Source organism: Marmota monax, unplaced genomic scaffold, assembly GCF_021218885.2.
Source record: "Marmota monax isolate L192 unplaced genomic scaffold, Marmota_monax_Labrador192_F-V1.1 WCK01_AAM20220418_F8-fsc00187, whole genome shotgun sequence".
NCBI classification, from domain to species: Eukaryota; Metazoa; Chordata; class Mammalia; order Rodentia; family Sciuridae; genus Marmota; species Marmota monax.
Window position 1 is genome coordinate 3,105,885 of NW_026694837.1, and position 13,636 is coordinate 3,119,520.

Genomic DNA, 13,636 nt, shown 5'->3' on the forward strand with positions numbered 1-13,636 from the left:
GCCTAGTGCCCCTGAGTTCAATCCCTGTTACCCCGGAAAAAAAATATCAGTTGGCTATACATACATGGGCTTATTTCTATTTATTTGTCTTTATCTCAGTACCATACTGTCTTAATTACTATAGTTTTACAATGCATTTTGAAGTCAGGAAATGTACAACATGAATGAACCAGGAAGACATTATGCCAAGTGAAAAAAGTCAGTCATGGAAGGTCGAATACCATATAAATTTAATTCACATGAGATATCTACAATAGTCAAACTTATAGCAGCAGAGAATACAATAGTTGTTGTGGGAGCCCAACCTTGCACGTGACTGAGTCACACTCCATGGCGGGGTGCGGAGGCGCTCAGTCACAGAAACGTGGCAGAGCTTTCCCCACCCTTCTTAGGTTCGAGGGTCAGGGTCGGTGTCTGGTGCATGGGTGTGTCTTGCTACAGCCCCAAGGGTGAAGCTATGCTCACCTGTTCCTTTGTAATATAACCCCTTGCCCTGTTTAGGATAGAATCTTCCATGGAAGTGCCTTGTGTGTGTCCCCTTCTCTTACTATGCCCTCAGATGTGGCCTACCCAGGTGTCAGACAACCTGCTGACAGTGGACATCATGAAGATAGACTCAGCCCCCTGAAACCTGACCCCTTGCCTCCCTTGAATAGCTTCTCCTCAATAAAAGGGGTCAGAGCGTGCTCTTGCTCTCTCCCTTCCTGCGGACACTTAAGGTCAGAGGAGCCATCGCAGCGATCCTAATGAGAAAGGTATTTGTGTGGTTATTTTGCGCAGCCCAGTCAGCCCAGTTTACCTGGAGTGACCCCTGAGCCTTCTAGTCGTGAGAACAGAAACCCAGCAAGTTGTTGTGGGGAACTAGGACTTGGGGGAAATGGGGACTTGTTCAATGGAAGTAACAATCACTTTTGCTAGATGAATAAATTTTAAAGATCTGCTGTACCACATCGTGCCTATAGTTAACAATATGGTATTGTGCACTTCAAAATTTACTAAGAGACACTAGGCACAGTAACATACACCTATCATGCCAGTGACCTGGGAGGCTAAGGCAGAAGGATGATAAGTTTGAGGCCAGCCTCAGTAACTTAGCAAGACCCTGTCTCAAAGTAAAAAATAAATAAATAAAATAAAAATAAAAAGATGTAGCTCAGTAGTAGAGCACGCCTGGGTTCAATTCCCAGGACCTACCCATGCCCCCCCAAAAAAAAATCATAAAGAGGTTAGGTTTCTTGGTAAAAGTAAGAGGACAGAAAAGGACTTTGGGAAGTGATGAATATGCTTGTTACCTGAACTATAGTGAGAGAATGACAGGCATTTGCATGTGTGCAAACTTGTCAAATTGGACACATTAAATACGTACAGATCTTGACGTGTCGATTACACCTCAACAAAACTTTAAAAAAAAAAAAAGAAACAGTTTTGTTGAGGTATAATTAGCACACCAATAAAATCTACCAATTGTAAATGTATAACTTAACAATTTTTTGAGTTGTACAAACATAATTTTAATCCAGTTTAAGAACATTTCTAGCAACCTCCAGAAGTTTCCTTAGGCCCCTGAAGTCAGTTCCCACTCCCACTCCCACCTCCAGCCCTAGCCCTGGGCCACCACTGATCTGTCTTTTGTCTCTCCAAATAGACCTTTTTTAGACATTTTATTTAAATGATATCATACAATATGTGGTTTTCACTGTTCTTTATACTAGTATATAAGTTTTACATATTCTATAAAAGAAAAAAAACACTTTTTGTTGAATATTCGTATAGCGCTTTATTTTTTAGAGCAGTTTTTTAATATTTATTTTTTTCGTTGTAGTTGGACACAACACCTCCATTCCATTCATTTATTTTTATGTGGTGCTGAGGATCGAACCCAGGGCCCTGGGCATGCTAGGCGAGCGCTCTACGGCTGAACCACAATCACAGCCCTTTAGAGCAGTTTTAGACTGCTCTAAGCAGGTCCGTCCGTACGTCCTCTGCCCCCACATGCACATCCCCACTGGAGTGGGATGCTTGTTACACTAGCACCTTGTTGTCAGCCAAGGTCCCTGGCTTATATTAGGGTTCACTGTTGGTGTTACACATCCTATAGGCTTTGACAAATTTATAATGACATGTATCCACCATTATAGTATCACATATGCTTAAAATCCTCTGAGCACTTTGTTTTTTCTTTCTCTTTTTCTTTTTTGGTACTAGGGATTGAACCTAGGAGTGCTTAACCACTGAGCCACATCCTCAGCCCTCTACATATTTTATTTAGAGACAGGGCCTCACTGAGTTGCTTAGGGCTTCGCTAAGATGCTGAAGCTGGCTTTGAATTCATGATCCTCCACCTCAGCATACGGAGCCACTAGGTTTACAGGCGGGTGCCACTATGACCAGCAAGCACTTTGTTTTCTAATGTGCTTTTATAAACTTGATCTGAAGCGCACCATAGTCAAAACAGGTGAGCAAGGCAGGATAATATTTCTTGTCAATTCCATATACATGCAGACTGAGACTCAGAGTGTTAAGGGACCTGACTGAGGTCACAGAGCTAGTTACTAACTGAACCAGTACTCTATTTTGGCCTCTGGTCAGCTGACAAGGTATTTCCCCCATCATGCTGCTTCTCTAACCTGTCTACCAACCTGGTTCCCCCATCCATCACTTAGTGTCCCATCCTTTCAACTTCCATATTGGGGAGGAAGGTCTGAGATGCGAGTCTTGTCTGTACCTGCATTCTTCCCACACAGAGAATCAGGCTGCTCTTTTTCTTCCAGTCTGAGATAGAAAGGGGATGCCAGTCACAACAGAGGTGTGGACTTAGGGAGATCAGGCTGCTTGGTTTCCTCCGTTTATAAGAGACTATGGCAGAAATAAGACGGTCTGTGAGTGTGTACATGTGTGTTCCTTGCTTATGAGGACGTTGAGGAGGGGCAGTGGGTCAGGACAAGAAGTGTCCAGGAGTTTGCTGGTCATTCCTCCGGCCCATGACACGTATTCTTTAAGCCTATGTGGGCGAATATGTGGTGGGCTGTCTGTGGCACAGCTGTGTGTTCACATTTGCCCCTGTATTGTGTACTGTGTTTGTGGCAGGGCCTAATAGTGGGTGGACATTTCTTTGTCTGTCCTTTGTATTTAGCACTTGGAAAAAATATATATTTATGGTGCTGGGGTATAGCTCAGTGACAGAGCCCTTGCCTAGCATGTGCAAGGTCCTGAGTTCAACTGCTCACACTGAAAAAAAAAAAGTATCTTGACTTCTCTGTAACCCCATACTTTCATATTTTGGTGTTTTAATAGTCATCTGTCAGGAAAAAACAGAGAAGAAACCACTGATGGGCCTTTCCTCCTGGGAATGGGACTGAAAGTCTCAGGACTCTATGCATACTCTCTTGTTCTATTTGAACTTTTTTTTTTTTGGTCATGTATCTGTATTATTTTCATGATAACACAAAGGGGAAATCCTAAGTATCACTGGTGAGCAAAGTGTGTGTGCCCATCTCCCTGAAGAAACTGCTTCTATCCACCTGCATAATTATTCTAGAGCAGAGCAGATTGGGAGGGATGTCAAATGTGTCCTTAACAAATATTTGACAAATGTTTTCTGTGTGCCAGGCACAGTTCTAGAAGTCACACATACAGTGAAGATGCAAACAATTCCTTCCCTCCTGGGGAATTATATTCTACCGGGTGTAGCAAGACACAAAACAAAATTAATGGTGGTACACGAAGAAGGGAAGGCAGAAAAGGCTGATAGACAGTAATGGGGTTAGAGGCTGCCATATTGAATAGGGTGTCCTGGAAAGCTGACAAGTGAATACAGATTTGAAGAAGGAAAAGACTTGAAAGAGGTAAAGAATGAGCCAGGAATCCAGCTGCCGGGCAGAGTCCTGGGCAGAGGGACGGCAAATGCAAAGGCTGTGAAGGCAAGGGGTACGGCTGGCACACTTGAGGAGCAGCCCGGAAGCCGGCGAGGCTACAGAGTAGTGGGAGCTGGAGTTCGGGAGACAAGTGGGTGACCAAACCACTTGGGACCTGTGGGCCTCTCTCACCCCAGGTGAGACTCTGGAGTGTTCTGGGCAGGGAGGGTGGCAGTTCTCAGTCTGTTCACGTGTGTTCACGGTGCTGAGTGGAAACCGTGGTGAGGCAGGCGCAGAGCCGTAGGGGCAGGGCGCTGTGGAGAGAGGGGGTAGGGCGTGGGCAGGGTGGCGGTGGGCGTCAGGTTCTGGAAATATTTGGGAGAACCGGCTGCAGTGGCCCATGGGTGGGTGGAGGGTTTGAGAATAAGGAAACAGTCCAGAAGGGCCCAGAGGGGTGGGTTCCCAAGAGGGCCTAGCCGGGTCCTCCCCCTCGCGGCCCCCTCGACCCCTTTTCCAGGGTCACGTGGTCGCGGCAGGCGCCCCCTGGCGCGGGAAGCAGCGCGCGGCAGCGGCGATGGCAGCGGCCGGGGCGCGGGGGCGCGGGGAGCCGGTGGAGCCGGGCGCACCGGGCCGCCGGGCCCTGTACTTCTGCGGGAGCATCCGTGGCGGACGCGAGGACCGGACTTTGTACGCGCGGATCGTATCCCGGCTGCGGCGCTTCGGGGCAGTGCTCACCGAGCACATGGCGGCGGCCGAGCTAGGCGCGCGTGGTGAGGCTCCGGGGGCGCGGGCTGCGGGGAGGCAGACCTGGGGACAGGCTAGCGAGAGACGGGCCCGGCCCCCGCCTCTTACGGCCACTGCACGCCCCACCCTCCTGCCCGGCGCTCGGTCCAGCGCCCCCGCCCTAGAAGGAACCCCGGTGGGCGCAGGCGGCGTCTGCCCCAGTACTCTGTGGTGAGACACCAGTCCTAGCATCGGGCTCTCTTACTTCGGTCCCTTGAACTCTCTTCAGCCCCCTCCCGGGCGCTTTTGGCGAAGAGCTGAAGGTAGACAGATTGGGCCACTTCTCCCAGCTCATGTCCCACTTCGCCCGTGGGTCCTCTGCCCCGCCTCCCCGCTTTCTAAGAATCAGCCCTCTCTTTGACCCGACAGACCCCACTTTTCTCAACCACCCTCTCCTGAGCCACCTTCAGCCTGAATGTCCTCTGTACAGGCTGTTATCAAAGTGATGCTGAGTGAAAGACCCGGAAGCTGATCTTTCTAAAGCCAAGTTTTGATAACGTTGGTCTGGAATCTCACCATCCTTCCAGTTTGTTCCTTCTGCCCAGATAACTTAGTGATTCCACCTCCCTTACCCAAGAGCAAGGCCATGATTTGTGGGACCTAATGCAATTTTTGGAGACCTTTTAAAAAACAAAAATCACAAAACCAAATTGCTAGGGAATTAGAAAAGGCCTGTGCAAGTTAGGGATCCTGAAGCTCAAGGTCCACTAGCTACATAGGGCCTACTTGTCTGGTAGTTCTAGAGCTTAAGTGTGCTCAAGTGTCAGGAGGGAGTTTTGTTTAAAATGTAATCTATCAATCACCAGTCTGATTAAAGCCTTTGAATAAGATAAAGCCTTTGAATCTGTTTTTAACAAGCTGTCCAGTGGTTCTGATGCCTCTAGATGTGAGCCTCACCATCCTGAAGGATAGCATTTAATCAAGCTGGAAGCAGCAGTCCTTACCCTCTGTGCCCATGAACTTTTGTCTAGCCACTTGGTTCCACAATGTTAGTCCTTCCTATATCTTCATGTGCCTTAATCACACATTGCCACCTTGCACAGGGTTGAGTGGGAAAAAAAAGTACATATATAGTAGTTGATCACCCCTTTTGACAGGCTCCTCATATTGGACAAGCCCTTGAAGTTCTCCCTCACAGAGTAGGGTGGACACAGAGTCATCAAGGGCAACAGAGAGTTACTGTGAGCCAGGATGGGGAGCATCATTGACCAGATTTTCTTTGACCTTAGGAGAAGAGGCTGCTGGGGGCGACAGGCTTATCCATGAGCGAGACTTGGCCTGGCTGCAGCAGGCAGATGGTGAGTGACCTCCCTTCCACCTAAAAGCTCCCCTGGAATGTTAGCTTCCCGGGGACATCCTGGCCTCCTCACTACAGCCAACTGTTATCCTTTGCTTACAAGCCCAAGGGCCCCAGGTATTAAGCCCTAATCTCACATTTCTTCCAGTGGTCGTGGCTGAAGTGACACAGCCATCCTTGGGTGTAGGCTATGAGCTGGGCCGGGCTGTGGCCCTCAATAAGCAAATCCTGTGCCTGTTTCGCCCACAGTCTGGCCGAGGTAAGTACTCCAAGCCGTAGACGACTACCCCTGTCACACCCCAGCTTTCTGCAGGTCCAGCCTCAGCTCCTTCCTTAGTAAGCTTTGAGCACAGTGCTTTTCCCCAGTGGGTTAGGGCAGGAAACGGGGGGCTACGGGGGTTAGGGGGGTTTAGAAGGGAGGCAGCTTCACTTTCCCTTCCCTCCCCAGTGCTTTCAGCCATGATCCGGGGAGCAGCAGACGGCTCAAGGTTCCAGGTGTGGGACTACGAAGAGGGAGAGGTGGAAGCCATTCTGGATCGATACTTTGAGGCTGATCCTCCTGAGCAGGTGGCTGTCTCTGATGACCCAACTGCCTGACTTAAGCCCACTTTACTAAAACCTTCTGACTGAAACTGCTGTAGTTATCATTCCTGCCTTTAGCCCAGTAGCAAATTAAAAGAATTGTTTAAAATTCTATGGTTTTGTCTGTATTTTGGTGGGGATGGGGCAAGTCTTTGGTCATATCCCCCCCCCCCTGCCACATTTCATTTTAAGGTAGAGAGAGACCCTTTAAAAGTCTGTAGGTCCCTAAGAGGAGGATACCTCCTCATGTTCTTGGAGGAAGGCTATCCTGGGGGGTGGCCTTTCTTTCATCTCATCTCCTCTGAAGTGGGGCTGGGTCTGCACCTGGCTCTGGACCTTGTGGACTACACTTCCCTTTATCAGCTTAGACCAGATGGGTCTGTTTTGGGCCTTCTCAGAGGGCAGAAGAGTCTGGAGGTCTAAAGACAACAGTATGAGGGGAACAGTGGGAGATGAAGCCGGCTGTCCCTAGGGAAGCTATCCAGCCTCCTTTCAGAGAAGTTTGTGAAAAAAAGTTTATTCAGTAAACAGAAGAGGGTGCTGCAGACACCGGAGATCCCCTCCTCACAAAGGTGGGAAGCGGTGAACTCCCCATCCCCACAGCCCCATGATTCTGGTGGGGCAACTCCAGCAGTTTCCTGCATCCTGCCCCTCAGTCATAGGCTTCATCATCATCCTCCTCATCACCAAAGAAGAAAGTCTCTCGGTCCAGATTTTCAGATTCCTCATCGTAGAAAAGGCTGTCATTGTCCAGCTCCTCATCAAACTCATCTTGCTGCCACTCGGGCACATCATCCTCATCATCTTCCTCCTCGTCCTCTTCCTCCTCATCCTCTGCCTCCAGCCCAGAGGAATCCTGGGGCCTAGGGAAAGCCACTGCTCTGAGCCCAGAGAAGCCTGACATCTCCCACTGCCCCTCTGGGGCTCTGTCTGCCCTACTCACTGATTGTCAGGTACGTTGGATCCTCTTGCCTCCCGGGCCTCTACTGTTGGACTCTGAAGACCAAATCGGAAATCCTGGCAGAAGCAGGAGAGCAGAGGACATGTGGCCTTGTGCCCAGCATACTTTCAGCTGTGTTTGCTGAGGGCCAGGCTCCTGCCATGAGTGCTCCCTCCTCTTACCATGGCCCTTCACAAGCAAATGCCTTTGTGCAATGTAACTGGCTGGGAATCTCCAGAAATACAAGATACACTGGCGGGAACCCCCACTGTGCTCAAGCAGCTTACAGTGCGTGTTTATGTATTCTGCCCAAGTTATTTTCCAGTCAGTGACAACCTGAGGGCAGGGTTCATGGTGCAGGTACAACACACCCATATTAGAACTGGAAGAACCTTGTAGGCTCCTTATTCCAGTGATCCTCACCTTCTGGTCCTCACTTGTGAGATTTTGAACCCACATCTGGGAAGTATAGTCTGAAAGGGTTCCCTGAGTGATTCTGATGGGCACCCTGGCCAAAAACCTTTGATATGGGCAAACCAACAACTATTCTATAGGAAACCCCGGGAGGTTAAAAAACAGGGACTGGCAGCACAGCTGGATGGTCCCAGGGATGGGACATCTGCCCAGGCCTTCTAACATCTATTCACCCTCCTCACTGCCTTTCCTTCTGGACTTGACTCTGGCAGGGTTGTGCTGGACATAGGTAGCCCCTGACCTTGTCAAGTGCAGAGGCACAAGTGGCCAGCAGTAGAGGTACCTGGGTGGAATGCTGCAGGATGGCTAGCAGCCTCTCCTGGATCCGCCGCAGCAGTTCCATGCCTGTGTTGAGACAGTCAGTCCGCAGGAGGCGCAGGGAAGAGGCCAGGTCTTGGCAGCGCAGCAGGGTCTCCTCTGTAGAGGGACAGGTACAGGGGCTTGATTCCTTTTCTCATTCTCACCCACTCCTTCCACAAACACCTATGGAGCATCTACCAGGTGCCAGGCATGGCTATAGACACTCATGGAGCTTACATGCCAGTAGCAGGGTACAGACCAGGATCAACCCATCAGGTGCACATCTGCCCTTGGCCCCTATAGCATGGACTTTAGACCCAAGGGTGAGAAGCTATGCAGAATGAAGAAGATGGGGACAGAGTGAAGATGAGGGCATAGTGTTACCTGGCTGGTTGGGCATGGATGCTCAGGACTGAGAGGGGCCCCGCTCACCAAGGAGGATCTGCAGGGCATTGGTGTGCAGCTCCAGGCTCTCCGTCTGCTGCTCCACCACATCCATGTACTCTGTGTCCTGGCTGTAGAAGCTGTATACACAGGCATAGGCCAGCACCTAGGGAAGCCCCAGTCAGCATTTGCTGCCTGAGGCCTGGCACTTCTGCCTCCCCACCTATCCTCTCCTCAGTCCCTCCATCCAGATAAGTCAGATAAAAGCACCCAAGCCCACCAGGACCCTTTGGTACACTGTTCCCCCACCACTACCACCTTTCGAGCCTGCTCAAGGCCCCGGCAGGCATCACTGAGGAATGTGAAGGATCTGGGTGGGGGCACCTCATGGATGGCAGAGACTCGGTTCCGCAAGTTCACAGCAAATTCCTGTGTGAGGAAGGTACTCAGCACAGCCTCCCATGCAGTCACTCCAGCCCTCTGGCCTCACCCATCAACCTACCCATTCCCTCCCTGCTCACCCGTGCCTGGTGATGGAAAGTACACCGTTCATTATAGTCCTGAAACCTCTTCTCCTGGCGAGCTGCTTTGCTTACCTGGTGAGAACACGTGGAGAGGGTTGTTGGATGCTTTGGTCCAACAGGATGGAGTTAATAATTAGAACAGCCACCACCCATTGAGGTGCTTCTGCATTGTACACAGGTAGTTTTCATTTAAATTAGGGACATGTCATATTATTAATCCCCTCTACAGGTGGGGACTTTGAGGCTTGCCCAGAGCCACACACGACTTCAGTGTCCTGCTCTGCTATGCCCAGGCACCCACTGAGGATGCCCTGTCCTCAGATTCTCTGTGGCCACTTGGGGGTGAGAAGTCTTATTCTGAAGATAAAGGCCCTTGAAAACAAGCCTCCCAGTACAGAATTCCCAGTGTCTGCAGGCCCTAGTGGCTTCTGTCCTCCCCTCCACCGAGTACCAACTGCAGTCACACTGCTCTAGACACAAAGCCCTTTTAGCCCAGGGCCAGCAGCAGCAGCCCATCGTGATTGTTCTTGGGCCTCTGCCTCCTGGGTGCCCAGCCCCTTACCATGGCAGAGCAGTTGTAATAGTCTTTGTGATTTGGCTTCCAGGACTTGAGGCAGCGCCAGCAGAATCCATGGTTACATTTGGCACAGGTCATGCTATGGAGGAAGCTAGCTTGTCAGAGGGTGCCTGCCTCTGGGCAGGGGTGTGCCAGGACTGCCAAGTGCCTGGACACACCACTGACAATTCCCTGGGCCTCTGGCCTGTCCCTCTGCCTTGTAGTTATCTTCATCTTTCCAAGCCCTGCTGCATGCACCCTTGCTTTTGAATTTGCCCACAGTATAGATTTAAAAGTGAGGAAAGGAAAATGAAGGCCTAGGAAGTCACTCTGGGAGTGCCAAAGTGAGGGGTGATTCATCTTCTGAGCTTTACAACAGGCTTCATTGTCCCTTTCTTACTGCCAGGCCTCCCTGCCCCTCCCTTGCCCTCTCACGTCCCAGTGCCCACAGTACCCCCTTCTTACTGCAGGCACCCCTCGTTCTTCTCAATGGGAGCCTGACAGCTGGGACAGCGTTTGGAGATGAGCTTGGCCAGGTGCTTGCTCTGGGCCTCCACACTCATGCCGTCATAGTAACCACCATCATCAACCCACTGAGACATGTGGCCACAGCTGGCAGGGTAGTGTGCCTAGAGCAGAAGGGGGTGATGAGGACACAGCTGAGCCCTGACAGTGTGGCCCTGCTGGTGTGTATTGGGAGAGGGAGGGAGAGGACAAATCACAGAAGGGTGAACATCAATAGGGTTGTAGAGGATGAAGAAGGATAAGTCACATTCTGTGAGGGCAGGGGTGCTGAGCAGGGAAGGAGTGGGAATACTTGATCAGGGGCAGGGTATGGGGAGGGCAGCCACCTCAGGGAAGCTACAGTTGAAGCAGGAGGCCCAGCCGCATTTGGAGCAGGTGGTCCCACAGCCTAGGCCTTGGCGGCAGAGGATGCGGTCGCAGCCCTGGGGGTTGGTGCACCAGGTCAGGTTGGAACAGCTCTCCACATAACCACGCAGAAGGGCCTTCTCATACTGTAGGGCCACAGGTGCCACAAGGTGAGTACATGGTTCTCCAGGATGCCAAACCGCCAGGCTCCTAGCACCCCACAGGTCAATACATTCCTGGAGGCCCTTTGGTTCTGATTGGAGCCTCTCAGACTAGAGGGGATACCTTGGAGATGACCTCTGGTGAGGAGACGATGGCACGTATAAAGGCGCTGGTGGGCTGGGCAGGACAGTCAGCAATGGGGCAGGTGCAGTTCAGCACAAGGTTCTGCTCGATCCGAGTTGTCAGATACTCATTCCAACAAGACTGGGAGGGACAGAAGGAGAGATTGCTAAAAGACAGGTGTCCTTGTAACTGACCTAGCACCCACCCCTTCCCTACCATGTGTAAGGCCGGAGACAGCTATTCCTAGATCTACCTCACAACTGACCCTTATCCTTCTGGTCTCTATGGGTTTTCTTATGCTTGGCACAAATTATAGTTGTCTTTGAGGATGCACAGGCTCAGGCATTAGCCTAATATAATTACTGTTGAGTGGACATGAAGGAAGGGAGTAAAGAGAACAAGAAAAAGAAGGAGGACCCAAGTTTTAAAAAGGATGGAAAGAGCAGACAGGCCAAAGAGAAAGGAGGCCTGAGCAATGAGTGGCCTTTTCTCTCCTGGGCACTTGTCTCAGAGTTTTCAAGAAACTGTGTTAGGGTGGAGAGTTGGGGGTCTCACCTTACAGCAGTAGTGCTTGCAGCAAAGGGAGGGCAAGTCGTCATTGGGTTCCAGGGGGCTCACACAGACGGGACAGTGATCAGGGCGTGTGGGGGCAGCCTGGGCCGGGAGTACACACAGTCCAGCTGCCAGTAACAGTGGCTCAGGGTCATCACTGTAATTCTGCAATAGTTGTTCGGCACCCCAGTGGGTATGAGCCAAAAGGTGCTGAGCCACATCTGGCTCTAAGTTCAGTGTCTCCTGTACCTGCCGCACTGTCTGCTCCATCAACCCTTCTACTTCCTGGGGGCTCATGGTGCGGCCTGCTGGCAGCTGTAAAGATGCCAGGGCCACCATGGCTTCTGGGCTTGGGGAGAGAAAAGAGACAGCAATCAGTATCTCTGTGCTATTTATCTGACCTATCATCTGAACCCCACCTGATTCAATTCCCCACTTGCACACCATCACTTGGATTTGCCTTACCAGCCTGAGGGTTACAATGCAAACTGTCTGAACAAAGACCTCCACAGAAGGATTGGTAAATGTGGGGCTGGGGCTGGATGTAGCAATGACTGGTAATACTACATGGATCTGATGGGCAGAGGTAAGGATGCTAAACAACCAATAGTGGATGGGAAGATCCACTATAGGTCCCACCCAAAATGCTAGCAGCACCTTTGGTGAGAAAGAGTAGTCTATTTCTTTATTACACAAAGTGTGGCCTACGGACCAGCAGCACAAGTCTCACAGAAAGCGCTGCTGAGCCAGGATCTGCCCTGAGCCCAATCCCAGCTGATGTGTGTGCATGTTTATATTTGAGAAAGATTATTCCAGAGAACTCACTTTACATACCATGCAAATAGCAGGCATGAAAATTAGTGTCATTAACAGTTTCTGATGAACTGGATCTGATGTTGGAAGTTTTAGGGGTGCTGGCCAATTATAAAAGGCTAATTGATAGCAAGTTCTTCAGAACAAACTTTTTTCATATTTCACTGAGCAGAGTGCTTTTCAGCACTCTCTATATTTGCAGATTCCATATTTTTTTAGAATGAGAGATATCTATAAAAGGGCTTGAGTGTTTAGGTCCCTTGTGTAAGGGCTGCTTTTAGGAAGACAAGGATGGCAAGACCTCTTACTTAAGGGAATGGTGGTACACAAAGGGAAAATGAAGATTAGCAAAGGGAGGGAAATAATAGAGAAAGGAAATAGGACCAGACACAGAAAGACTGGAAGTGTTTTTACAAAAAAAAAACAAACAAACAAACAACAAACTGGCTTTGGCCCTACAACCCTTCCCACCTCATTACAAAGGGACAGAAGTGGGGGTGGCTACCTTGGCTTGGAGGCCTTGGTACTTTGGTTGCCACAAAAAGGGACATCTGCTTGACCCCGGCAGGGACCCATGGGCTCTGGTGTGGCATACATCAGGATCTGGGGCCGATCATCACGCCGTTCCACATAGCCCTGGCCCAGGAGATGCAGAATGCAAGAGAGGACATCTGTACTAGTACAGGCTACACCTCCAGCAACAGCACGACCCAGGCTTCCAGGGGGATTTGGGCCCTTCTGCCAGGCCTCCAGCACCTGGACAGAAGAAACAAAACAAGCAGATTACTTTACTGAGGGGAGCCAGGCTTCCTGAGTTCAATGCCTGGCTCACCACTTATTGGTTGTGTGACTATGGGTAAGTTATTAACTTTCTCATGCCTTATTTTCTTATCTGTCAAACAGGCCAAAATAATAATATTTAGGATCACTGTGAGAACTAAATGACTTAATCATGCACACATTAAACATTCAAGCTTTTTTTCTAACTTCTAACTGTTTGGTCAGGAATAGAAACCCAGTCGGAAATGCTACCCAATGGAAGTCTCATACTGAGAGTGATTTACCTTACCTTGTGAGACCTCTGGCTCCATCCCCCAACCCCAAGCATGACTCCCTGCCTCTCCCAATGGCATGGTCCCCTCTGCCTACCAAACAAACCAGCTGATCAATGTGGAGGCCTTTTTCTCCATGGGCTTTAAGAATACGAACAAGAAGACAGCTCAAGAGGTTCCTCTTCTGTTCCAGGGTTCGGCCCTCATCCTTCTCAACATTCAGGTATGTCTGTGGAGGTATGAGCCACAGGACCTCCTCACTGGGCTGGAGTCCAGGCCTGCGGAGCCGCAGCACACCTGGAAACCAGGTTCTAGTCAGGTTCCCAAGGATAAGGAGGGACACATGAGTAAGGACTAAGAAGACACTACT

General features: G+C 50.2%; 2 protein-coding genes across 2 annotated transcripts in view; one reads left to right on the top strand and one right to left on the bottom strand.

Annotated features, from left to right (window-relative positions):
• The first annotated feature begins 4,418 nt into the window (after positions 1 to 4,418).
• On the top strand, positions 4,419 to 6,607 carry Dnph1 (2'-deoxynucleoside 5'-phosphate N-hydrolase 1). The gene is made up of 4 exons (XM_046426253.2): positions 4,419 to 4,624; positions 5,867 to 5,935; positions 6,083 to 6,193; positions 6,383 to 6,607. The coding sequence occupies exons 1-4, from the start codon at positions 4,429 to 4,431 to the stop codon at positions 6,529 to 6,531; spliced, it is 525 nt and encodes a 174-aa protein (XP_046282209.1). The 5' UTR covers positions 4,419 to 4,428; the 3' UTR covers positions 6,532 to 6,607.
• Positions 6,608 to 7,017: 410 nt separating this feature from the next.
• The window catches only part of Cul9 (cullin 9), a 36,419-nt gene continuing 29,800 nt past the window's right edge, over positions 7,018 to 13,636 (bottom strand). The window contains exons 29-41 of the mRNA XM_046426148.2: positions 13,364 to 13,563; positions 12,720 to 12,970; positions 11,405 to 11,750; positions 10,850 to 10,990; positions 10,546 to 10,710; positions 10,160 to 10,323; positions 9,701 to 9,794; positions 9,136 to 9,210; positions 8,933 to 9,043; positions 8,663 to 8,780; positions 8,214 to 8,347; positions 7,460 to 7,533; positions 7,018 to 7,379 (exon numbers count right to left, since the gene is read on the bottom strand). Coding sequence (XP_046282104.1) covers positions 7,169 to 7,379; positions 7,460 to 7,533; positions 8,214 to 8,347; positions 8,663 to 8,780; positions 8,933 to 9,043; positions 9,136 to 9,210; positions 9,701 to 9,794; positions 10,160 to 10,323; positions 10,546 to 10,710; positions 10,850 to 10,990; positions 11,405 to 11,750; positions 12,720 to 12,970; positions 13,364 to 13,563 — 2,084 coding nt within the window. The 3' untranslated portion in view covers positions 7,018 to 7,168. The remainder of the gene's footprint in view (positions 7,380 to 7,459; positions 7,534 to 8,213; positions 8,348 to 8,662; positions 8,781 to 8,932; positions 9,044 to 9,135; positions 9,211 to 9,700; positions 9,795 to 10,159; positions 10,324 to 10,545; positions 10,711 to 10,849; positions 10,991 to 11,404; positions 11,751 to 12,719; positions 12,971 to 13,363; positions 13,564 to 13,636) is intronic.

Excerpts from the sequence above, each read along its gene's own strand:
- Dnph1 (XM_046426253.2), top strand. The coding sequence starts at position 4,429 with ATGGCAGCGGCCGGGGCGCGGGGGCGCGGGGAGCCGGTGGAGCCGGGC. Across the intron at positions 5,936-6,082 it reads CTGGCTGCAGCAGGCAGATG|TGGTCGTGGCTGAAGTGACA; the intron begins GTGAGTGACCTC and ends CATTTCTTCCAG. Across the intron at positions 6,194-6,382 it reads TCGCCCACAGTCTGGCCGAG|TGCTTTCAGCCATGATCCGG; the intron begins GTAAGTACTCCA and ends TTCCCTCCCCAG.